The 23,383-nt window shown below is 46.2% G+C and overlaps 4 protein-coding genes across 4 annotated transcripts; 3 read left to right on the top strand and 1 right to left on the bottom strand.

Annotated features, from left to right (window-relative positions):
• Nucleotides 1-436: 436 nt before the first annotated feature.
• CONPUDRAFT_154840 (uncharacterized protein) lies at nucleotides 437-3,829 on the top strand (the record flags this gene model as incomplete). The annotated part of the gene is made up of 17 exons (XM_007771496.1): nucleotides 437-600; nucleotides 652-700; nucleotides 755-820; nucleotides 873-987; nucleotides 1,040-1,126; nucleotides 1,179-1,259; nucleotides 1,310-1,363; nucleotides 1,412-1,654; nucleotides 1,706-1,923; nucleotides 1,972-2,150; nucleotides 2,207-2,472; nucleotides 2,527-2,862; nucleotides 2,920-3,015; nucleotides 3,070-3,189; nucleotides 3,241-3,267; nucleotides 3,322-3,727; nucleotides 3,784-3,829. The coding sequence occupies 17 exons, from the start codon at nucleotides 437-439 to the stop codon at nucleotides 3,827-3,829; spliced, it is 2,553 nt and encodes an 850-aa protein (XP_007769686.1).
• Nucleotides 3,830-10,164: 6,335 nt separating this feature from the next.
• On the bottom strand, nucleotides 10,165-13,390 carry CONPUDRAFT_73869 (uncharacterized protein; the record flags this gene model as incomplete). Its single annotated transcript, XM_007770950.1, has 12 exons — nucleotides 10,165-10,397; nucleotides 10,453-10,649; nucleotides 10,938-11,332; nucleotides 11,354-11,541; nucleotides 11,592-11,710; nucleotides 11,771-11,891; nucleotides 12,021-12,045; nucleotides 12,248-12,574; nucleotides 12,717-12,737; nucleotides 12,821-13,169; nucleotides 13,224-13,282; nucleotides 13,334-13,390. The coding sequence occupies 12 exons, from the start codon at nucleotides 13,388-13,390 to the stop codon at nucleotides 10,165-10,167; spliced, it is 2,091 nt and encodes a 696-aa protein (XP_007769140.1).
• A 2,556-nt stretch (nucleotides 13,391-15,946) lies between these two features.
• Nucleotides 15,947-17,010, top strand: CONPUDRAFT_19934 (uncharacterized protein; the record flags this gene model as incomplete). The annotated part of the gene is made up of 2 exons (XM_007770760.1): nucleotides 15,947-16,037; nucleotides 16,871-17,010. Coding segments are annotated over 2 exons (231 nt in total), but the record flags the coding sequence as incomplete, so codon positions are not given.
• A 303-nt stretch (nucleotides 17,011-17,313) lies between these two features.
• Nucleotides 17,314-22,897, top strand: CONPUDRAFT_73870 (uncharacterized protein; the record flags this gene model as incomplete). The annotated part of the gene is given in 27 exon segments (XM_007770951.1): nucleotides 17,314-17,395; nucleotides 17,453-17,504; nucleotides 17,550-17,618; nucleotides 17,822-18,067; nucleotides 18,118-18,172; nucleotides 18,224-18,289; nucleotides 18,345-18,489; nucleotides 18,542-18,640; nucleotides 18,688-18,789; nucleotides 18,847-19,050; nucleotides 19,070-19,201; nucleotides 19,252-19,469; nucleotides 19,525-19,612; nucleotides 19,654-19,706; nucleotides 19,764-19,896; nucleotides 19,948-20,061; nucleotides 20,345-20,443; nucleotides 20,501-20,620; nucleotides 20,675-20,704; nucleotides 20,763-21,096; nucleotides 21,146-21,213; nucleotides 21,324-21,326; nucleotides 21,524-21,557; nucleotides 21,675-21,715; nucleotides 22,239-22,332; nucleotides 22,478-22,542; nucleotides 22,785-22,897. 27 exon segments carry the CDS (start codon nucleotides 17,314-17,316, stop codon nucleotides 22,895-22,897), a joined length of 2,859 nt encoding a protein of 952 aa, XP_007769141.1.
• Between the last annotated feature and the right edge of the window lie 486 nt (nucleotides 22,898-23,383).

The following is a 23,383-nucleotide window of genomic DNA, read 5'->3' on the forward strand; positions in this document are numbered from 1 at the left end:
TCTAGGGGGAACATATCACGCGCTCGGTGTTCGCACCGAAACTCCGCACACCTTCACCCCGCGCCCAGTTCAGCGCCTGCGTATCACTATGGCTCCTTTGATGCAACGATTACGTCCTGCAACGCGGGGTCAACACGCTCTGGGCCCATTGCTGTCGTTGAGGCTCCCGTTTGAGAATACTGCGCGTCCCCGTGAGTACGAACTTTGTTTGCTAGCCGTCTTACTCCTTTCTGACATGGTCGTAAAGATGATAAAAAGCAGCTCTTTTTTCTTTCGTCGCCCATCCTCTCTTGACCAGCATTCTTAACCTACTGCTCCTCCGTTTACAACCCGTAGGGAGCAGACTTCGAGTCTATCCCATCTATCGGCTTGACTTCGTGTCACCGACATCCTTAGGACGTTGACTTTGCGTCGCTCCGTTTGTCCCACAATCGCCATGCCTCAAGTCACCCGCTCCACACGCGCGACCGCGCCCCTCAAGGCTCCTACCGCTGCTCCCAACCAGCCTCGTCGTACCTCGACGCGCAAGACCCCCGTTGCCGCGTCCGCTGCTGGTAAAAAAGCAGCTGGGAAGAAACTTGGTGCCGCCCGTCGTGGGAGGTAAGTTCTGTTCGCCCGATTGACTTTGACCTAGGCTAATGGGTTTTCAAGGCCCCGAAAGCAAGTATGCGATGATGAAGATGTTCCGTCCGCCGAAGAGGTAAGTCCGTCGTGGTTTTATATCTTCTCGTTTCCTCACTACATTTTTTTGAAGGTCGACGAAGCTGATGATGTCGCCATGGACGTTGATGAGGAAGAAAAGGACGACGACCACGATGATGTATGTATGCATTCATCATTATGTTTTCGACTTTGATTGCTGATAGTATTAGCCTGACACATCGCGACTCTCTCCTCTCCCTCCGTCATCCCCACCGCCTCCAACCTCTGACGACGAGGATGAGCCCCCTGTCAAGTCAAAGCGCGGCCGCAAGGCCCAACCCCCAAGTAAGTAGCATCTATCTATTGCTCTAACCCCTTCCTCATTCGCGACCAATAGGCTATGTCGAGGAGGCAGATGACGAAGAACCAGAAGAGGAGGCAACCTCTGTGAAACGTAAGCGCGGACGCAAGGCCCCAACTCAAGGTATGTAACGTGCCTTATTTCCACTATGTTCATCTGTATTGATGACCCATAGGATATGTTGACGAGGATGATGAAGAGGAAGAGGAGCCTCACGCGAAGAGAGGCAAGGGCAAAGGCAAAGCCACACACCAAGGTGTGTTGACTTGTCCTTTTTTTTTGTGCTTCATACTAACGTGTACACAGCCGAGCTTGGCGATGATGTTGACGAAGACCGCGACGAGGATGAGGACGCTGAGGGTAAGCATACATTCGCCATTGTTACCCTATGTCTGACCACAACCGCAGTCCCCGAGCCTACTGCCAAGTCCAAAGGCAGTCGCAAGCGTGGGCCTTTGAGTCGCAACGAGATCCAGCAAATTGCTGAGGCCGGCGCCGATATCAACAAGATTCTTCACCCGCTGATGGATGAGACTGGCAAGGATGTCGTCACCCTTCTCAAGGCGATGAAGATTGTGGTTCCGGGCACGCGCCAGACCACCCTCCACAACATGTTCCAAGCTTATGGCCCAAAGATCGGCAAGTATGCAGGTATGTATGCTGCTGTTTTTCTGCAGTCGTGTACTTAACGTAGACCTTTAGATGCCCCCGATCGCAACGCCAAGATCAGTGCTTGGTACAACAAGACCATCAAGAATGCCAAGGAGGACTCTCAGGCCACAGCACAAGTCCGCACGGCTGCCCAGGAACTTATCGCCGCTGCCAGAGAGTCATGGGAGAACTCCCTGACGCATATCATCAGTGGCCAGGGCAAGCTACCCAAGTCCCTCGGCCATGTTCTCCGTTATTTCGCAGATGAGGTAAGCTCGTCTCTTATTATTTACAACGCGACACTTATACTTTGACAGGCTGTCCGCACGCTGGCAATGGATAACATTGAAGTCACCGGCATCTGCATTAACAAACGCCTCAATGTGAAAGGAGCCGGCAGTGCCATCTTTGCTAGTGACCCGACGCTGTTTGCGGTCCTCGAGAAGAAGGGCATCGATATCCAGTCCATTACCAAATACATGGGCGCAGTCAGCATGTAAGTTATTGATTCGATGTTTGTGCTCTCTTAATGCTGACGTGTTCTCATTACAGTACTCACAGCATAGAGGCCGGCTGTCAGGTCGAGTTGCCCAACATCTTCAAGGCTGCAGACCCCACTATCGCCGCTGTTCCTGCTCCTGCTGCTCATACTGCTCGTGCTGCTCGCATTGCCCGTGCTGCTGGTGCTCATGCCGCTGCCCCAGCCCCTGCTGCTGCTACCCTAGCCCCTGCTGCTGGCCCCTCTTACGAAGCCAACAGCCCAGGCCCCCGTGATCAGCTCCGATCTGTGGCAGCCAACATGCTGTGCACCAAGTTCCGTAAGTCAGCCTCAACTGAGACTGTATTCATGTACTGACTTTGTTGCTTGGCAGAGGAAGCTGGCTTTGATGGCACTCGCATGGTCTACAAGAACTACTGTTCCAAGGCCGTCGCTTTTTTTATAGTCCTTCGGAATTGGTCCATGTGTATGGCTGATCGCCCACTCGGCTGTGACGCGTTTGTCCTCAACAATGTTCAACACGAGGCTCTCTGGGCCCTCACCCATGATTGGGTAGAGACACAAGAGCCTGATCGAATCAGGACCCTTTCGCCATCTTTTCCTTACAAGACCCCGAGGGAGGCTGACCGTATTGGCAAGAGTCCAGACCCAACAGACTATGAGCAGGACCTTAAGGCCGATCCGCTCACATTCACCCGGTGGAATAGTGGTACGTCTAGCTATAATCACTTTGCTTTTACTATTCTAACTTACATTACGGATATAGCTGCCATAGCCAAGTGGAAGAAAGGTGATGACGGCTACTTCCCACTTGTCATTGCCAACGATGGAACATACCTCATGTATGTCTACCGCTGCAATGGTAAGTTAGTTCATTTTATTATTTGATCATTGTTATTAATATTTATGGACACAGGCGTCAAGAATTTCATGCAAAACATCCCCTCTGGTGGACCCAGCACTGTTGTTGCTGTTGTTGAGGATGGTATGCTCAACAACGCTGATGATGATTATGTACCTACCTCTGACCCTGCTGGTGAGTTCTTTTTGTTTTTCTATGCCGAGTTGTTAATGACATCTAATTTAGAACAAGCCCTTGAGATGGTGCACCAGTGTAAGTCTCCTGTCATTTGAGTTACGATGATTACTAACCATGTTGTATATCCAGCATCCACTGCCCGTCATGCTCATGGGCCAGTTGCTGCACCAGGCGGGCTCAAACCACGCACCATGCAGCCACAGCAAAGTGTCAGATCTCAGCCCTCAACCCAACAGCAGGTACCCCACCACCTGGCTCGGGCTCTCGAGCAGCCGCGTGTGCAGTCTCGAGGAGATGTTCACTCATCCCAGGCCCCTCAGGCCAGGAACATGCCAGTGGTAGCTCCCCCTCCTATTCGTATGGACACTCGTCCACCTGCACTGGGTCCTGCTCGGCCTTCATCAGCTGCTCGTGAGGCAGGCCCCTCTATCCAACCCTACCACAGTGGGCAAGCTCCTGGCCGGTATGCCTCTGGTTCAGTCCAAGTAGCCTCCAGTGGTCACTATGTCCGCGGTGCTACCGAGACTCGCCTCATGTAAGCCATATTAGTATTTCTAGTTTGTTGATCATATAACTAATGCTCTTGAGCAGGGCTGATGAATACTCCGACGAGGAGCAAGGTTATCCCAATGGTTAGTGGCCTTGTCACTCTACATAGGATCTTATTGCTAACTTGGTGCTACGACAGCCTATTAATTTCACATATTATCTCTATCTCCTATGAACTTTTTTACCTCATTTTTTTGTTATGTACATCGGGCAATTAGTACCCATTATCTGTGAGAGTATGTAGTGCATCCCAATGCTATCCCTGCCCCACTTGTCATTGATCTATATGTGATTCGATCAAGTTTAACTACTCATCCTATGCAACATGATCATATAATGGTGACAAAGTCTTGTATTGTCGGACTACACTGAGTTTACTACAACATTTCGAGCGTTTGCTACTAATGTTGGACCATACCAAGTTTACTACAACATTTGTAGTGTTTGGTACTAGTGTCGGACTATACCAAGTTATCACAACATTTGTAGTGTTTGCTACTAGTGTCGGACTGTACCGAGTTTACTACAAGGTCTGTAGTGTTTGGTACTAGTGTCGGACTATACCAAGTTCACTACAACATTTGTAGTGTTTGCTCACTAGTGTTGGACTATACCAAGATCACTACAACATTTGTGGTGTTTGCTCACTAGTGTCGGACTATACCAAGTTTGCTACAACATTTGTAGTGTTTGCTACTAATGTTGGACCATACCAAGTTTACTACAACATTTGTAGTGTTTGCTGTTAGTGTCGGACTATACCAAGTTCACTACAACATTTGTAGTGTTTGCTCACTAGTGTCGGACTATACCAAGTTTGCTACAACATTTGTAGTGTTTGCTACTAATGTTGGATCATACCAAGTTTACTACAACATTTGTAGTGTTTGCTACTAATGCTGGACCATACCAAGTTTACTACAACATTTGTAGTGTTTGGTACTAGTGTCGGACTATACCGAGTTCACTACAACATTTGTAGTGTTTGCTACTAATGTCGAACCATACCAAGTTTACTACAACATTTGTAGTGTTTGCTGTTAGTGTCGGACTATACCAAGTTCACTACAACATTTGTAATGTTTGCTCACTAGTGTCGGACTATACCAAGTCTGCTACAACATTTGTGGTGCTTGCTAACAGTGTTGGACTATACCAAGTTTGCTACAACATTTGTAGTGTTTGCTCACTAGTGTCGGACTATACCAAGTTTGCTACAACATTTGTAGTGTCTGCTAATAGTGTCGGACCATACCAAGTTTACCACAACATTTGTAGTGTTTGGTACTAGTGTCGGACTATACCGAGTTCACTACAACATTTGTAGTGTTTGCTACTAATGTCGAACCATACCAAGTTTACTACAACATTTGTAGTGTTTGTTACTAATGTTGGACCATACCAAGTTTACTACAACATTTGTAGTGTTTGCTGTTAGTGTCGGACTATACCAAGTTGTTCTTTAATGATGATTCTATTTATGCTCATGGGGTTGTACCCCATGTTGGGCAATGCTCCATGTATGTGTACTATATGTGCAAAATGGTGATTTCCACCTCCTTTTTGCTTCAGGGGACTTCAACAACAGCTGTAAGAATCACTCTGTTTTTTACTAACTCTGTGCCTGCCTGGAAATGTACAGGATGTTCAAGCTAAGCTCCACTAGGGATACCACGTCCTGGAATGCTAACATAGGGATTTGGAGGGAGAGTGAAAGGCGAGTAGTCAACTGTAGCAACATGGAGGGAGATGGGAATGATACTGGAAGACCAGCATGTAGGGAGTATAAGTGCCATAAGTACCAGAAGGTGATGGGAAGGTACTAAAGTACAAAGGGGAAAGAGACTTGAAGTCAGATGAAGATGCAAGTACCACAGAAGGCACTTGGAGTAGGAATGTGGGAAGGACTTAGAGGTCAAGGAGAGTAGAGGGCAGAAGTAAGTCAATATTCATACTGAGAAATACAACCAGAACTCTACCAATATTTATACTACTGCTCTGAAATCAGGGGTAATGTACAACAAGTAAGGAACATGTAGAGGGAACAGATAGTTAGTAATTAAACATGAGCTAAAACATTGGATGTGTTATTGTAGTGACTGCAGAATGATAGAAACATCAAGGAATATCAAAGGTAGACAGGTAGCAATGGAACTAAGAGAAAAAGAGGTAATAGAGACTGACACCTGTCAAACATGTAGCAAGGAATAGTAGTGAATAGCCTGTGTAGCCTGGAATATCACCATAGGGACTGCAGTGTGACATTTCCCTGCACTTCTCCCATCTACCAAAATTAAGAAGGGACAAATAGGCCTATGTACATGTGAACCTTGTAACATCCACGAGGCGAGTGTTGTGGACACAGTTCTGGTGGGTGGGAAATTGTTATATGAACTTAGTCCACTACAACTTCCCAATGCATTCTGTCATATACCATATTTATTACAGTATTAGTAAGGTAGACTGCACTCATAATCAACATCATCACATGACAAACATGTGACACAAATTTGGCGGGTGGGCAGCAAAATCCCTTCAGAATCCCTGCCAAAACAGCCCATGTGAACAGCATGTGATGATGTTGGTTATGAGTGCGGCCTACCTTATTGTGCTAGTAGTATGAATAGACTATAGGATTTTTACTACAAGATTTGTAGTGTTCTGGTACTAGTTGGACCATAGCATGTTTGCCACTATACTTGTGGTGTTCCAGTACTATATGTAGCTTAATATTTACTACACCTGTTGTAGTTTTCTGCTATGGTAGTTAGACTATGGTCGATTCATGACAAGGTTGGTAGTATTCTAGCACTATGGCTGAACTACAGTATCTTTGCTAAGAGCTTTGTAATGTTCTAGTACTGTTAAACAATCATCAGGATCCCATCAAAATTCTATCATATTCTGGTAGTATAAACCAATCAAATCAACACATATGCTTAAACTGATTTCTAGACTAAACAAATTGAATAATATCACAGCTTAAATGTTGCCATTATTGTTGCTGGGCATTTGCTATTGCCAGTAGTCATGTGTATGGAATATGCTTGCAAGATTGCCGGAAGCTGATATGCTTTGCTTTCTGCAGCATGTAAAGTAGCACTGTTACAACAAAACAATCCTATTTTGACACACTCTTCACAACAGTATAATACTACAAGAGAATATACATTCTTGGACTGTTTGATTTCCAATTACCATCACAGGAATATATCTGAGGGATAGATGGTAATCTATATTCACCACAAATACATACCACTGCACTGCCTATTTTTACAATAGACAATTTGTGATTCCTGGATTATCCCATATATACATGGTATTTCCAGCAAAGTCCACAATGATACCATGTACCAATGTGGTAGTACCCCTGGCAATACAACAAGAAAATAGAATATATCCTGGACTAGATACATGCTTTTGGACTGTTTCACACTGATGCAATGTTTCTAATGTGTTATTTTCTATATCCAATATGATCAATACTATACCACAGGTAGCACCAAAATACAATAAACTCTACCATGAACTAGGTTTACACATTTTATGTACCAATGGTATTTCCAGTGCAGTTAATAACCTGATGACACACCTCTCATCAGCTATCCAACACGGAAAGGCAACCTTGTTGCAAAGTTTGGCCCACTTGCCATGATCAAAGTGCCCACATACCTCACTTCAGTCACCCCCAAAATGGGGGTCCAATAGGCTAATTATTGGCACAAAATATTATCCTACTAGGCCCCTAAATCATGGTATTACCAACATTTTCTGGTACTGATCCTTGGCTGTGGAATTAGAGTCAAGGTGATTGTGGAAGTTTCCAGGTGCCAGGGGTCCTGGGCTTTTGTATAATACCATCAATGAGAATAAATGGTAACACAATAATACCAGAAAAGGTAGTACCACAATCAATTCATATATCCAACTAAATACCATCCAGACTGTTTTATCAACCCGTCTACTCTAACCAAAAAGTATTTAGATGACATTGTTTTACCTTGGTATATCTCATGGAATTGTCCAAAAAGGTAGTTCATACTGCAGTATATGTGCTTGGCATTGTTCAACCTCTACACCAGTGAAAATCAAATTTGAGTAGCTTTGATGGAAGTCTTTAGACATTTTTTCCAATACCAGGAGTGCTATATAGCTCTTCAAACATGGAATAAGAGTCCACATTAATGACCATGGAAACAATAGGGAGCTATTGACATGACTGCTATGTTGTTTTACATGGCATTTGGTGGTAAATAACTGCTGATGGAAAGAAAAACATTTGGGTAATATTATGGAAACAACTACAGTCAAATATGTTGTTTTGGACAATACTATGGAAGAGTTCAGTTTCTTATAATATGACCACTGGTATAACCATGACACTATCTGGGGTTGAAAGTGCTACCTGGTGATCAACAAAGAATCTAAAAACCAAAGATCTAGTCCATGGTAGATTCTATTTTAATTGCATACTGCCAGTGGTATAACCAAAGTAGTGTGCAGTTTAGAAAAGATTTTTGGAGAAATACCATTAGTGCACCAGTAATCCAGGAAGAAGGAAAATAGTCCATGGTAGAGTATGCCTTGTTTTGGGGAAACCACTGGTATAACCAATTTAGTGGGTGGAACAAAATACACTGTACAGGAAATACCTTATGTATTGGGAAAGTACAGGAAGCAAAAATATGGTCCATGGTAGAATATGCCCTGTTTTGGGGAAACCACTGGTATAACCAACTTTATGTATGGTATAAAATCCACTGCACAGGAAATACCTTATGTATTGGGAAAGTACAGGAAGCAAAAATCTAGTCCATGGTAGAGTATGCCTTGTTTTGGGGAAACCGCTGGTATAACCAACTTTATGTATGGTACAGAATACACTGTACAGGAAATACCTTATGTATTGGGGAAAGTACAGGAAGCAAAAATATGGTCCATGGTAGAATATGCCCTGTTTTGGGGAAACCACTGGTATAACCAGTTTAGTGTGTGGTACAGAATACACTGTACAGGAAATACCTACATAATACAGAATAATCCAGAAAGCAAGGATCCAGTCTATGGTAGAACATAGTGTATTTTAGGAAGACCAGTGGTATAACCAATGTGGTGCATGCCTGTAATGTATTCCTGGGGAAATACCATTGGTGCCCAGAATAATTCAGGAAGCACATCTTTAGTCTGTGTTAGAATATTGTTTCCTCCAGCATTGCTCCTGGTAAAACCATGCTGACACATTGTATAAAAATGCTACACTGGAATTACCACTTGTCAACCAATAATCCAGGAAACAAAAATCAAATCCATGGTAGAATCTATTGTTTTCTAGTATTGCCAGTGGTATAATCAAAGTAGCATGTAGTGTAAAAAACGTGTGTAGGATGATATTTCTGCTCTTCAATCTCTTTACAAATACAAACAACACACCCTCTGGTAGTTTCATGTCCTCCACCAATGCCTCCCTTAATACCTTATTTGCATACTCCAACACCACTTTTTTCTCTGAACTCTTGAGTAGTGCATTGTTGATTGTGATCTTTGAGATCAGAACACTGCCATTGATTGCCTTGCACCTTGCCAGTACCCTGACATGGTCCACATGTGCAGTAGTTGCCCTTCAAGCCACTGCCATGTACATTGGTCCTTGTGTTCGCTGGGGGCATTAGACAATGATTTTGGCCAAAATAGGCAACAAAACATGCCATAAACATTTACCATATTTGAACCATGTTTCTCACCCAAAATAAGTATAAAATCAATCAAATAAATGGTGGGAAAATCATGCAAAAATAAAAGAGAAAAACATCCAATATGTTTTGCAAATTATGTTAACTTGTTTGCATGCTGACCAAAGGTTATTTTATACCTGTTTTCCTGCTAAACTCATGTCAAAATCATGGTAAAAACAAGGAGGGTAAATTGATTAATTTGTCAGTGTTAACAATTTGACAATTTGAGTGGCTGAAATGCTCTCAATTAGTCCCTGACATGTTGATCAAGTTGATCAAATTCAAGTGATAATTGTGATAATTGACCATTCACATTTTATACAAGATGTTAACAAGGTATTACCTTGCATTTCAATGACACAATTCTATGAACAAAGTACTACTATATGTACTACATTCTTTATGTACAGGATTGTCTGCAAAATATAAGGTAGTACTTATAAAGACTAAGGTATTACCTCTATCAAGACAAAACCACTTGAATGGTTTATGGTACTTCCTTTAAAATGTCAGTCATATTAAGAAAATTTGATTAAAACCAGTCTGATAACAAGGTGCTACCTATGGCTACGAGGGGAAAGGGAATGGGGGTGTGAATGGGGGTAAAAGCTGATGTCCTGAAAGACATGCATAAAAAGTATTACCAAGAGAAGTACTACTGTAAGTGATAGCACACCTCTGCTCAAAAGTGCTACCATTGGTCGGTGACACCACAAAACATGGCCAGGTTGGGGAAGAAGTAACCGCCATTCATGGCGATATTACGCACATGCCCAGGAGACTTGTTGGCACCACACATTGCCCCAGTCCGGTCGACAAAGGCAGTGGGCCAGAACTTGTTGACGAGCTCATCCCACTTGTTGCGTTGCTCCTTGGCGACGTTGGGCTTGCCATTAGGCTTGGACTTGTCACCAGAACAGAGGTCTATGTATGATTGTTAGACTGGCAAGAAGGTATGCAAAAGTATGAAGACACTTACAAGGAGCGGGACAATTGGACTTTGACAACTTGGATGATGATTTGGAGCGAGAAGGTCCAGCTGCAGGGGGGATAGCCAAGGAGCGCCTGCTGGTGGCAAAGGACGTGCCCCGCTCGAGAATATCCTTGAGGCCAGTGCCAAGGAGGTCGACCGAGATGCCATTGTATTTGAAGGAGGTCTCATCCTCAGCACTGTGCCTGTAGCTGAAGTGAGCAGCAATGATGCGGAGGAGGCCAGGCTTGCCACGGTGGAGAACAGGAAATCAAAGGTCAACACCGTCCTCATGGTAGTCCTCGATGACAACGTGGGGGTGGGTGGTGTTGACGAAATGGATTGAATTTGTCTCCGCCGTCCATTGGGTGAGGCCGTGGGGGATCCAGACAGGGATGCTGACAGTGTAGAGATCCTTGGCGTGGAAGGACTCGTTGGTGAAGCACCCCATATACATGGGCAATGCGAGGGTTATGCTGTCCTCCTTCTTCAACCCCTCCACTAGAGATGAGTCGCGGGCATAGAAGCCCGCCTTGATACGGAGCCACCACTTGGTGAACGCCCAGACGTCCATCACCCCACGCTGGAAGTTGGTGACGTCAAGGAGAATGGAACGATAGTCACCGGGAACTCGTCGGAATTGGTAGAGGATGTCGTAGAGGTGCCGAAGCGCGCGCTTGAGCCAGTTCATGTCGTTGAGGACAACGGGCTTGATGTTCTGATGTTGTCTGTGACGCTCCTCAGCAACGTCCAAGAGGGTGCGGAGTCTAGAGAAGCCAATGCCGTCGAGGGTGCCTGTGGTGTGTTGCTCCGGGTGACTCCAGGTGATGTCCTTGTCTGTGGGTGTCCACCACAAGAAAGTCAACTTGGGATCGTTTTCGAAGTAAGACTGTCAGGGGTACAGCACAACCCACGGCATGGAAGGGTGGAAGGCAGTGGGCCACTGGAAGGGATCGGCTTGGCCGAGACGGCCATCTTTGCGAGCGCAGAGCTCCTGCTCGGTATTGCGATACTTGGGTGTGAAGGGCGTGTTGGGGGACGTGATGAGCATTTTGTTGTTGGAGGTGAGGGTGTATGCGTCGAACGCATTCCAATAGCCTGCAATGAGATTAGTGTATATTCATTTGAAGATGTATTGGACAACTTACCACTGGGACAACGGTGCGGGCTCCATGTACGTGGGTCGAACTCTGCGGGGTCACAATACCAGTTGGCTGTCAGACATTTGGTAACCTCACGGCGAGTGGCTTTTGTATGATAGCTGGACCTATGGATAATGGTTCATGTTAGAAAGAAAAAGAAGAAAAAAGAAAGAAAAAACACGCACATTATACACAAAGACTTGGCTTCGGGTGCGCGGGGTACTGTAGACTTGATGAACAAGGCTCCATGTGGTGAGAGCATGGAGAAGAGAGTATAGACAACATGTAGGTGAGCTATAGTACAATCTATAGTACAATATAAGGCACTCAGTCCCAATGGCGGCCAACAAACAACAGAGACCAAGACACGAAGGCTGCCCCGCACAGCATTTCCCAGCGTGATCCACCCAGCAGCGTGTCCCTCAGAACACAGACCCGCCGTTACCCGTAAAGCCGCGCACTTTCACAGAGGAAAGCTTGACATTACTAACACGCGGGATAGGTGGGGTTCAACGTGAGGGCCGCCTATCGCGCGTGTCAGCAATTGTCGTGGCCGCCTAGACAACAAGTCTAGGACGAGATGGCATTGCAAGGACAACTATTGTGCGGTGGTGCAAAGCCTGCCCGTGGAGCTGAGAGACCAAGAGGAGGGGATGGCTCACTGGCTGGATGGTCTTGAGAGGGAGCGGGAGGGTTGAGGGTGGTCCCGACGTGGGCTTGACGTCAAGCACGTTGCGGGCTTGCTTTTGAGGAGGGCTTGGAGGGGGGAGTTGCCTTTTGAGGGCAGCTTGGGGTGCGGCTTGGACGTGAGGAGAGGGAGGAGAGGGGGCGTGGCTTGGACACAAGGAGGAGAGGGAGGAGAGGGGTGCAGCAACGAGGGCAGACACGAGGAGGAGAGGGGGTGGCAACAAGGGCAGATGCAAGGAGGGAGGAGACAAGGGGAGGTGGGAAACGGGAGGTGAGAGGGTGAGAGAGTAGGAATGGGCGAGCTAAGGGAAACGACAATGGACGTGTCATCGTAATTTGAGCTGCGATCAAATCTGAGGCTGAAAATTAAATGATGTGTCGGTGGAACTAAGCTTATTTGAGAGTGAGTTGCACTACCACTCGCCTAATTAAAGCGGTACTGACCTTAGAATAGCCGACAAAGGCCTGGAAGTTTCCAGTGGAGTTTCCATATTGGAACTTCACTGCGTTTCTCCCTTTCCCTCTCCCGTTTCCTTCTTCCCCCTCACTTGATCCCCTCCCACAACCTCCCTCCCATCTTCGCCCTTCCCCTCCCTTTCCCTCTCTTTCTCCCTCCCTTTCCCTCTCTTTCTCCCTCCCTTTCCCTCTCTTTCTCCCTCCCTTTCCCTCTCTTTCTCCCTCCCTTTCCCTCTCTTTCTCCCTCCCTTTCCCTCCCTCCCTTGTGATCCCCCTCGTCGCTGATATTGTGCTCGCCCGCCACCATCCCCATCATTGCCGCCCTCAAGCAAGGAGAAGATGGGGAGTGGACGTGCCCACCAACGGTAAGCACCACCACCACCACCTCCATGTCCATCTCCTCCCTCACCCTTCTCACCCAGCTCCCCCCTCCTCCTCAAGCTCAAAGATGAGGACAAGGATGACTGTCATCAGCAACAGGTGAGCCATGCCCACCCACCTCTCCACCCAACTGCCTCACGCCCACCCTCCAGACCACCCCTGTCACTCGATCTCTGACGAGACGACAATGACGATGCTTGTCATGGGCGGCAGGTAAGTCACACCCGCCCTCTCCTCGACCTCGGCCTCCTCACGTCCACCTCAGCCCTCAACAGCCCCATCCCCGGCCCTCAACAGCCCATCCCCAGCCCTCAATAGCCCATCCCCAGCCCTCAACAGCCCCACCCCAGAGATGCTGAATTGACACAGAGGAGGACGAAAGGCGCAGACAAACTGGTACACACCCCCCCTCTTATCCCTCGCAGGCAGGCTTTGCGCCACCACACATGGGTGGATGTCTTCGCAACGCCGCCTTGTACTAGACTTGTTGTCTAGCAGCCACGGTATTGCCAACACTCGCGATAGGCAGCCCATTGTGCTGAACCCCGCCAGTACACACGCTGTCAGTAATGTTGAGTCTCCGTGAAAATGCGCAGCTCGATGAGTAACAGCGGGTCTGTGTCCCAAGGGACGCACCGCTGGGCAGATCGTGTTGTGTTGAACCCCACCTTTCCTGTGCGTCAGTAATGTTGAGCTTTCCTCTGGGAAAGCATGCAGCTTTACAGGTAACAGTGGGTCTGTGTCCTGAGGGATGCGCCGCTGGGTGGATTGCGATGTGTTAACCCCACTCGTCCTGCATTGCCAGTAATGTTGAGTGCTCCGTGAAAACGCGTTGCTTTTCAGGTGGGTGGATTGCATTGGGAAAAGCTGTGTGGGGCGGTCTTCGGGCCTTGGTCTTTGTGTGTGTCACCGTTACGCAGGCTACTGTGGGGACAGGGGATTCTATCTATCTGCATCAAAGTTTACTGATTGTTTTACCTCCGAGGCTCAACTGCAAGTATGTGCGTAGTGGTCATTGCTGTGGTCATCTGTTTAGATTAACATGTCTCTGAATGTAACATTTGCATAGCACTTATGAAACTGCATCAGTGTATGATGATCAGACCATCCACATTCCATTGTTAGCCACTTAGGAGCTTGACGCAGGAAGTATTTGTCTCGCATCTTGGCCTTTCAATATCTTTTTTAGTTTGTTGTACTATCCTGTGCCTGCACTACTCATTGCCGCATTAAGTAACCGGAATGGGTGGCCCCTATCTTGGACCACCCGGACACTAAACATACTTACAACTAGATAGAGGCATTTGATGCTCATAAAAAGTGATATGGGCAATCTAATCACTGTGAATAAACCTGAATCAAAAGATGAGCAGAAAAGAATCAGAGGAAACTTACCAATTACTGCAATGATGTTGAGTACTATGGATATGAGGCACATAACTTGCATTTCAGCTTGAATAGATTTGTGAGGGGAAACTGTATCATTCAATTACATAGGATATATCCTGTGGTTGTTCATAATATGCTTGTAAGGTGGTAATTTATCAGAAGCTATCCCTATGAAATTATTAGCATGGAGAATGTGTCAAATAAAAGCATAGTGTACATTGTATAATATATCAGGCACATTGCACTTCTGTTTTGGCCTCAAGCGCAATACAACAGACCCTCACATTTTCATATAGACTACTTTGTTCATTTGTGTGTTTAAGGGGTCTACTTGAATGTAATAAACTGTGTGGCTACATCATGTTTGATCCACACTGTGTGTTTGAAGCACATACTATAATCCTCTATGCTTATAATTTTATTAGAGATAGCTTCTGATAAATTACCACCTTACAAGCATATTATGAACAACCACAGGATATATCCTATGTAATTGAATGATACAGTTTCCCCTCACAAATCTATTCAAGCTGAAATGCAAGTTATGTGCCTCATATCCATAGTACTCAACATCATTGCAGTAATTGGTAAGTTTCCTCTGATTCTTTTCTGCTCATCTTTTGATTCAGGTTTATTCACAGTGATTAGATTGCCCATATCACTTTTTATGAGCATCAAATGCCTCTATCTAGTTGTAAGTATGTTTAGTGTCCGGGTGGTCCAAGATAGGGGCCACCCATTCCGGTTACTTAATGCGGCAACAAGTACCACAACATCTTGCTCCAATTGGCGCAGTGGGCAGTTGGGAGCATGGCTGACTCATTCCAGCCTCAGAACATCTCCCTCCAGGACTCCCAACAATATCCCTATTGGGCCCATGTCCCTCAGACCGTCAAGAATCTCCCATAGGAGAGGCTCTAGCTTGCCATCGATGTTAGTCTTGTATGATGTCTTTTGCGGAGGACGCGACTGATATTTCGGCCGAATTCAGGACCCTAGCCTTCACATTCCAGGCACAGAAAATCTCCTTCCAGGGCCCTCAGCAGTATCCCCAGTTCGCCCATGTCCCCGCAGACTGTCAAGAATCTTCTCCCATAGGAAAGGTCCTATGTGAGTTCTATATGGTTTCTCTTGCGGAGGACGCGACTGATATTTTGACCCAATTCAGGAGCAATCTTCACATTACGCCTCCCTACCACCATCCTTACTGCCCCAATCCATCGGCATATCATCACCATCATCGATCACCCAGCCCCCTGTTCTGCCATAGTCGACAAGGTCCCCCACCATGGCAGTCCTCCTGGACTCCCTGAGTAGGCCATGGATGTCAATATGATCTCGTACAAGGGTGGCCCTACACGGCGGCGGGCACTTCCTCATGACACAACTAACTGTTGTTGCTGGCATATCCAGACCCCCAAAATGGCCAACAGGGCAACCTCTGCATGGGCCAATTTCAAGTACTCCTGACAACATATGAGTACATTATCAAGGATCGTCCCATTCTCAGCAAGATGAAATGGGTCCACATGATCATTGGTATGTACAGTGTTTCTAGCAGATGCTTCTGCTAATGGGATGTAGATGAGGGCCACCGCATGAAGAATATGCAGAGCAAGCTGTCTCAGACTCTTACACAATACTATCATTCACATTACCATTTCATTCTCACCAGCACTCCACTACAAAACAACCTCCCCGAGCTTTGGTTCCTGCTGAACTTTGTCATCAGCCACCCAATCCCCTGTCCTGCTGGACACATAGCTGCCCCTGGTGAGGGCCCCGGTAAAACCATACAGACCATTGCGCTCGTGACCTCCATTGGGGTGAAGAGGCAGTGCAGCCCTGAGGTATGAAGCAACAGGGTATAAAGTTAATTTGTCCGATAGATACGCATGTACAGAGTTAGCCATGTTGCTGTCGAGATCCAGCCCATAATAACGATCAGGGAGAGGATGGACACAAAAGAGAGGAGAGGAGGGGCAGTGCCCCTACCTTGTCATTGTTCCCTTGTCCACTGAAGAATGTGTTCTACTTCCAAGAGGAGGCCTGCCTGCAAGAGGCAACTCGACGCCAGCAGGATATGCGCAGTCTTCCTACAATGGGAACTCGAGCACAATATATCTCCCTCCTGGTCCACCTGGCTAGTCGTACTTTGTCGTTCCCCTGCCTGGCGGGCCGCGACTGGATCAAGATCAAAGACCTCAAGAAGGAAGATGGTATCATTCGTGCCTCGTCCGTGTACATGGGCTGCCTCTTGACAGAGCCCTTCGACGCCGAGGACCTCTACGCCGCCAGTATCCCCGTCTGGATCCCAGATTGTTGGTACGTCTACAGCATTTTTAATGGATTCCTCCGCTAATGGTATGTAGATGAGGGTCATCGCATGAAGAACACACAGAGCAAATTGTCTCAGACCCTCACACAATACTACCACTCCCGTTATTGTCTCATTCTCACTGGTACCCCACTGCAAAACAACCTTCCTGAGCTTTGGTCCCTGCTGAACTTTGCCCAATCCCCAGTCCGGCCGGTGTTCCTGGTGAGGGCCTTCATGCTTCCGTTGTCCATGGCTGCCTCTAATCCTACCGCCCAGTACGTCGGTACCATCGCAACTGTCAATTGCTCATCCCCTTGTTCCACCAGGATGCATAGTTGTTCTTGGTGAGCGCCTTGATGCACCTTAATGCACCTAAGCCGGTGAAGGGTACCAGGGAGCATCTCAAGGCTCTCAAGGCAGACAATGAAGAGACCTACATAAAGCTCATTGATTCCGCCAAGGATACCTGTATCACCCACCTGCTTAGACAAATGGATGCATATCTTGACTCTTTTGCTCAGGCTGCCGCCATTGGGTGGAAAGGGTGCCCGGCGCGTGCAGCTGCAGATGTTGTTCAGTACGTAATATAGTCTACCCTGGTGTGCATTGAATGACTTCTTCTCCCTTATCTCAGAACAGACCAATACCCGATCATCGGATACCTGCAACACGGGCGGCACTGTATGGTATGTGCCCTCACCGTGGGTGCTTGTATGTTTTCTTACGTCCAGTTCTCTAGGCAGCCACCCCCTATCCCATTTCTCACAATGTTCGATTGTCACATTACCAAATGGCATAAGGTACGTGCAAACCTTCTTTTCCGGGGATATGTTTGTTTTTACCTAACAGCGGCTCCCTACAGATATAAAAGATGGGCCTCCACCTCCATCCCCCCATTGCACCTTGGCTTCCTATATCTCTCTCCGCTCGTTCCTCGCTCTTAACCGCTCCGGGAGCAGACTCTGTGTCTATCCCAATTGCTGGCCTGACTCCGTGTCACCAGCTACTTCAAGAGATTGACTTTGAGTCGCTCGCTGTCCATCATGGTCTCCACTCAATGCACCAGCAAAGCTGCTGCCAAGGCCGACACCCCCACCACTACTGCCGCTCGCCGTGGTCCCGACAAAGCCCTGCCCGCCGCTCCTCGCAAGCAGGCCAAAGGCTCTCAGGCTCGCAAAGTCACTGCGACTGCTGCCAGCAAGAAGGCAACCGTGAAGGAACATGCTACGCCCAAACATCGTGGCAGACCGTAAGTGCTCATGTCTTATTTGCACTTCATTCTTCTGAATTGCTTTATAGCCGCAAGAACACACGCGATGATGATAACAATGATGACATGGTTGCGCTAGCTGAAGTAATTTCACTGTAATTCGACATTGGCTATCATTAACCATGTATATTACAGGACAATGGCTCTGATGACATGGATGTCGACGCTAGAGGCAAGGACAAGGACAAGGACATTGTGGATGTTTGTAACCAATTTTTCTGATTTTTTTTACACCATGTATTGATGGTTCCCCAAGCCTGACATGTTTTGTTTATCCTCCCTCCCCCCTTCGTCACCCATTGCCTCCACCTGCACCTCTGCGCTTTCCGATGATGAAGATGAGAAGCCTCCCCGCCCCCTCAGCCTAGGAACGTTAAGGCCAGAGCTTGCTCGCCTGGTAAGTATTTGCTTGGTAATATGGTCTGTGTGTATCTAACAGTCTATTTTCCGTAGAATTAGATGAAGTTGATGACAATGATGACAATGACGAGGAAGAGTTCTCCATCAAGCTCACTGCATGGGCCAAAAAGAATGGCAAGGGCAAGTACAAGGGTATGTTTTCACATCTTGTTTTTGAGGTCTATCTGATGTCATTGTAGCCTATGTCGAGGACGTTGATGAAGACGAGGAGGAGGCTGCGCAGTCTGAGGACAATGCCGGCACTGTTTTTGATGATGATTGGGAAAAGGAACAAGCCAATGGTACGTTCATTTCTTTGTTATAATTCATGTTCATTGTTGTTTACTTACATATGGTAGACACCGATACTAACAAGAGTGACAATGACAATGACAACGAAGAGCCTGCTCCCAAGAGCAAGACCAAAGGCAAGGCCAAGGCTAACGACAAGCCCAAGTCCACGGACAAGGGTAAGGGCAAGGCATCTGAAGCCAAGCCATTGAAGAAGAAGGGCCCACTCACCTTTGAGCAGCAGGCCAAGGTGGCCAAGGGTGGTGTCAAGGGTCAGAGCCATCCTTGAAGGTCTTGTCGCCGACACTGGCAAGTCAGCAAACTCCCTCCTCAAGATCATGCAAGTTGCTATCCGTGGCACTCGTCATACAAGTCTCTACAATATGACGAATCATTGGGCCAAGGTGAATTCCATGTTTGCCGGTGAGTACTTTGCTTTATCATTACACAAGCTTTTTACTAATATGTTCTAGGTGATCCTGAACGTACCGAGAAAGTCCGCGACTTCTACAAGAAGATGATGGCTGACTCTGACCCTGGCGCCTCTGTCTCTGACAGGCGCGGGAAAGTTGCTAACGCTCGTATCAAGGAGATCAAAGCAACCTGGGCTAAGTACAGCAAGGTCAATGTCAAATCTGCAGGCAAGACCAGTGCTGTGCTCCAGGACAACCTCGACTACTTTGCAGGCGAGGTAAGTCCTCACTAGGCCACCAATTCTTTTTGTGAAGTCACTAACACAGCAATAGGCTTTCAGGGCATTGACTATGGACCAGGTTGAGGTCGTTGGGCTCTGCATCAACAAGTCCCTTGACCCTAGCCAAGGCTCTGCGACTGGTTGGTTTACTGGTGATGAAACCTTGCTCGCCGTCCTGAAGGAGAAAAACATCAACATGGCTGGCATTGCCAAATGAGCCGCCTCCATGCTCTAGTAAGTCTCAAGTTTGTTCTCTTGTTTATATTACTTATACCTTGCCTTAGTTCAAAGATGTTTGAGGCTGCTATGCAGGTCGAGTTGCCCAAACCCTTTGTGAAGGTTGCCCAGGCTGAAGACGAAAGGCCAGCCAACCCTCATGACCAGCTTCATTCTGTTGCCACAGGCATGTTTTATGCCAAGTACAGTAAGTTTTTTTTGCAGCTGATTAGTTCTTTATCACTAACACTCCTATCAGAAGCAGCTGGCTATACTGGTTCTCAAATGACCTACAAGCTCATTGTGAAGAGCTTCATCAAGAACAAGATATGCATCTATAACTGGCCTATGACAATCTCTGAGCGCCCCCTTGGTGCTGACAACTTCAACCTCAATGAACTTTGACATGAGGCGCTCTGGGTCTTGTGCTACCTGTGGCTCCAGCAGAATGAGCCCGACTGCCTCACTGCCTTGTCCCCCGTGGAGCCATACAAGCAGCCCAGTGCCCCGGACCGCGTGGGCAAAAACCCAGATGCACATGACTACCAGGGTGATTTGGCTGCACCTGCAGTTGAGTTTTGACCTTGGCCAAAGGGTAAGTCTTCTGCTTTACTACCTTTTGTTAGCCTTATACTAATATTCTTCTGTTCTTAAAGAATATGCTAGGATTTGGGACACTGCGAGGTTGCCTTGTTGGCTCCCCTCAGTGATTGCTGTTGACAAGACTGTCTTACTTTGGGTCCGGCGTGAAGGTGGTGAGTTCATCCCTTCTTCTTATCTTATTTGTTGTTACTTACTGACCTTTTACACAGGTGTTGTCAACATCAGGCAGTGTATCCCAGCCAACAGCCCTGCTGCTGTCAACCCTATCATCCCTGACACTCTCCTCTTAAATGAGGATGAGGATTATGTCCCTACGTCGGAGCCTGAGGGTATGTCAATCTTGTTATCTTGTTTTGTTTTAATTTTGCTGATCCTTTTATAAGAAATGCCACTGCTCCCACCTTCAAAGAAGTGTAAGTCTCTCTGTCATTCATTTGACTTTACTTGATACTAATAATGTGTGCATTATAGCAGCTACCCGTGTTGCCTTGGGTAGCAACAAGCATGGGGCTCCCCACCTTTCTTGTGGTGAATTCCACCCCTCCCAGCTTCGAGTTCAGGCCAAAGCAGTTCTCCCACCTCCAGTGAACTTGCAGACTTGTCCTTCGCAAGCTCCTTCTGTTTGTGCGCCATCAGCTACTTGCTCTGTTTGCTCGGAGCCTGGTCCCTCGGCTCGTCCTCCCCCTGTCTTCCTCCCCCCTGTTTTTTGTCCTCGTGAGATGCAGGCTTTGAGGTACAGCCAGGATGGACTTGTTGCTGAGTCAAGTCACCAGGCTGTGGAATGGCAGGCTAGATTGTCGAACCTGTGAGTGGTTTACTTGCTTTTGTTCCTCTGTGTCTAACATGTCTTGTAGTCGTCATAATCAATTCAAGTATGCTTGGGACCAGATGTCCCATTCCAACTTAGAGGAAGAGCAGGATGGTAAGTCTTTCATTCTTTCGTTCTTCTTTCCTCAGTTTATTGACTGTATTCTATTATCTTAGATGACTACTGAGCATTTTTTAATTTGTTTCTTTTATCTTTGTCTTTAGCATGTATGTATGAAAGCATTGCCTGTATATACAATGAGTCTAGGTAGTGCACTCCAATATCATTCCACTCCCCACTCTCCATAACCTGATTTTAAGTTTAAGTTGAGTTTGAGTTCACATAATTTGGTAAGTTTATATGACTGTTACTTCTTAATCTATGTAGTCAGTGTATTGTCACATTACTTGCTTCATATACTTAGGTGATTCTTCAGTTCATTCACAGTGTATTGTAATGTGAGTGTATCATTGTCTAACCTAGCATTGTCTTGTCCAATCAGTCACCTGTAATGAATTGCTCACCCATACTTATAATTTCTTCACCTCAATTATCTGATATACTCACTGCTGCAGGGTGTACAGTGTGGACATGGAGTCAACACCCACATCTCAAAGTCAGCTGGCTGATGTTCAGGTTCAAGTTGATCTACAGGAGCAAAAGAGCATTGCTCTTTTCATATACTGTGATAAGTGTGACACTTACAATAGTAGCAATACTAATATTGCAGGTCAATTGCCATTGTAAATAGATGAGACATGAGACTATAACCATGTGTAAGGATCATGGCCACTTACATGTACACAGACTAATCATATACATGGACTCTATGCACAAAGAACTCTTCTATCTAGTTGTAGCTACAGTTCAAACATAGTGTATTTCAGACTTAGCCATTCTGACTAGCTAGATCATTCACCGGAATTTCAATTCAAAAACTAGCAGCTAGAGAGTGATGGTGTATACAAAGGCATTTCTATCACCAGTTACTACCAATGAAGTAGATAAATCAACTTCCTTATAAGGTGTGTGCTAGCGCCTTTGCACGCGACTACATCACCTCACGTGTGTTCTTTTATACACCAGCAGCTAACTGGCTGTTAGTGTGTATGTATAAAAATTTGGGCTTTGATCACAAGTTTGCAATGACAAGTCGTTTCCACTTGGAACATCCTCCAGTGAGCATTACCCTCAGAGCAACATGGGTGAAGGCCCAGTTGTTGAGCCATCACTGTGAGTTATTGCCTTTTGAGATGTGCATATCTATTCAAGACTGGCTTACAATTGGCTTATGGAGATTTCCGTGGTGTGAGACCTGTTGCTGAACTTCAATGACAACTTGCCCCCTTTACCATGATGCTATGATAATTGCGTTCAGATTCACAATTATAACATTTTTACAATGGACTTACCAAAAATTTGACCAGTTGTGCCCTGCACAAGGTCTAACATCAGGAGACTAACACAACTTTTGTGAAGGTGCAAGTTCAAATTGCAGATTGTGTTTTTACTTGCCACGCAGCAGAACCCATCCTAATCACATATTTTGTAGTACTACGGCTGTTATATATAACAGCTTGTTAGTTGGATATAAGCAGACTAATAGCATCTACGATCCCATTCTCTACGAGTGGGATTGTATTGATTAGATGTTGATGATTTTTGTATTTTCATCAACATACTAGCTGCTAGTTTTCAAATCAAAATTCTGGTGATTAGTGTTACTACCATTGGCTCAATTTTTGTCCAAGAGGATGGTAACTTTATCAATGGAATGTTGGAAAACCCTAGAAACTGAATAGACACAACCCAATGTGTAACTTTTGAAGGAGAGTGAGTGGAGGGAAGAAAGCATGATAAAACAAGTGAATTAAGTCATCGGGACAATGACTAGTAGGTCTAACGTACAGGAATAAACTATGGGTATTGAGTACAAACAGTGGCTGATGTACTACGTAGTTAGATGGATCCTGTGATGTAATCATGTGACGGTGCCTTGTGTGCATCACTTTACAACAGTAACTATGTTCCACTAGCTGTACGGATGCATTGGCAATGGCAAAATATGCCAGGCCCTCAACCACATCCACTGGCCAGCCCTGGCCTAGCTCCTCATCCCTGCTCTCCTCTCCCCATGTTTTTCCATGGAAAACTCCTGTAGTCCTGTATTACCAGTGGAAGATATTATATATACTAATTAAAATTTGTAGAAATGGACTTACACTTCTGGCAGTTAGCTTCTTGCACATTTTCACCATTGTAACCAATGTCAGGGTTCCATCTC

The sequence above is a fragment of the Coniophora puteana genome (assembly GCF_000271625.1).
Source record: "Coniophora puteana RWD-64-598 SS2 unplaced genomic scaffold CONPUscaffold_7, whole genome shotgun sequence".
Classification (NCBI taxonomy): Eukaryota; Fungi; Basidiomycota; class Agaricomycetes; order Boletales; family Coniophoraceae; genus Coniophora; species Coniophora puteana.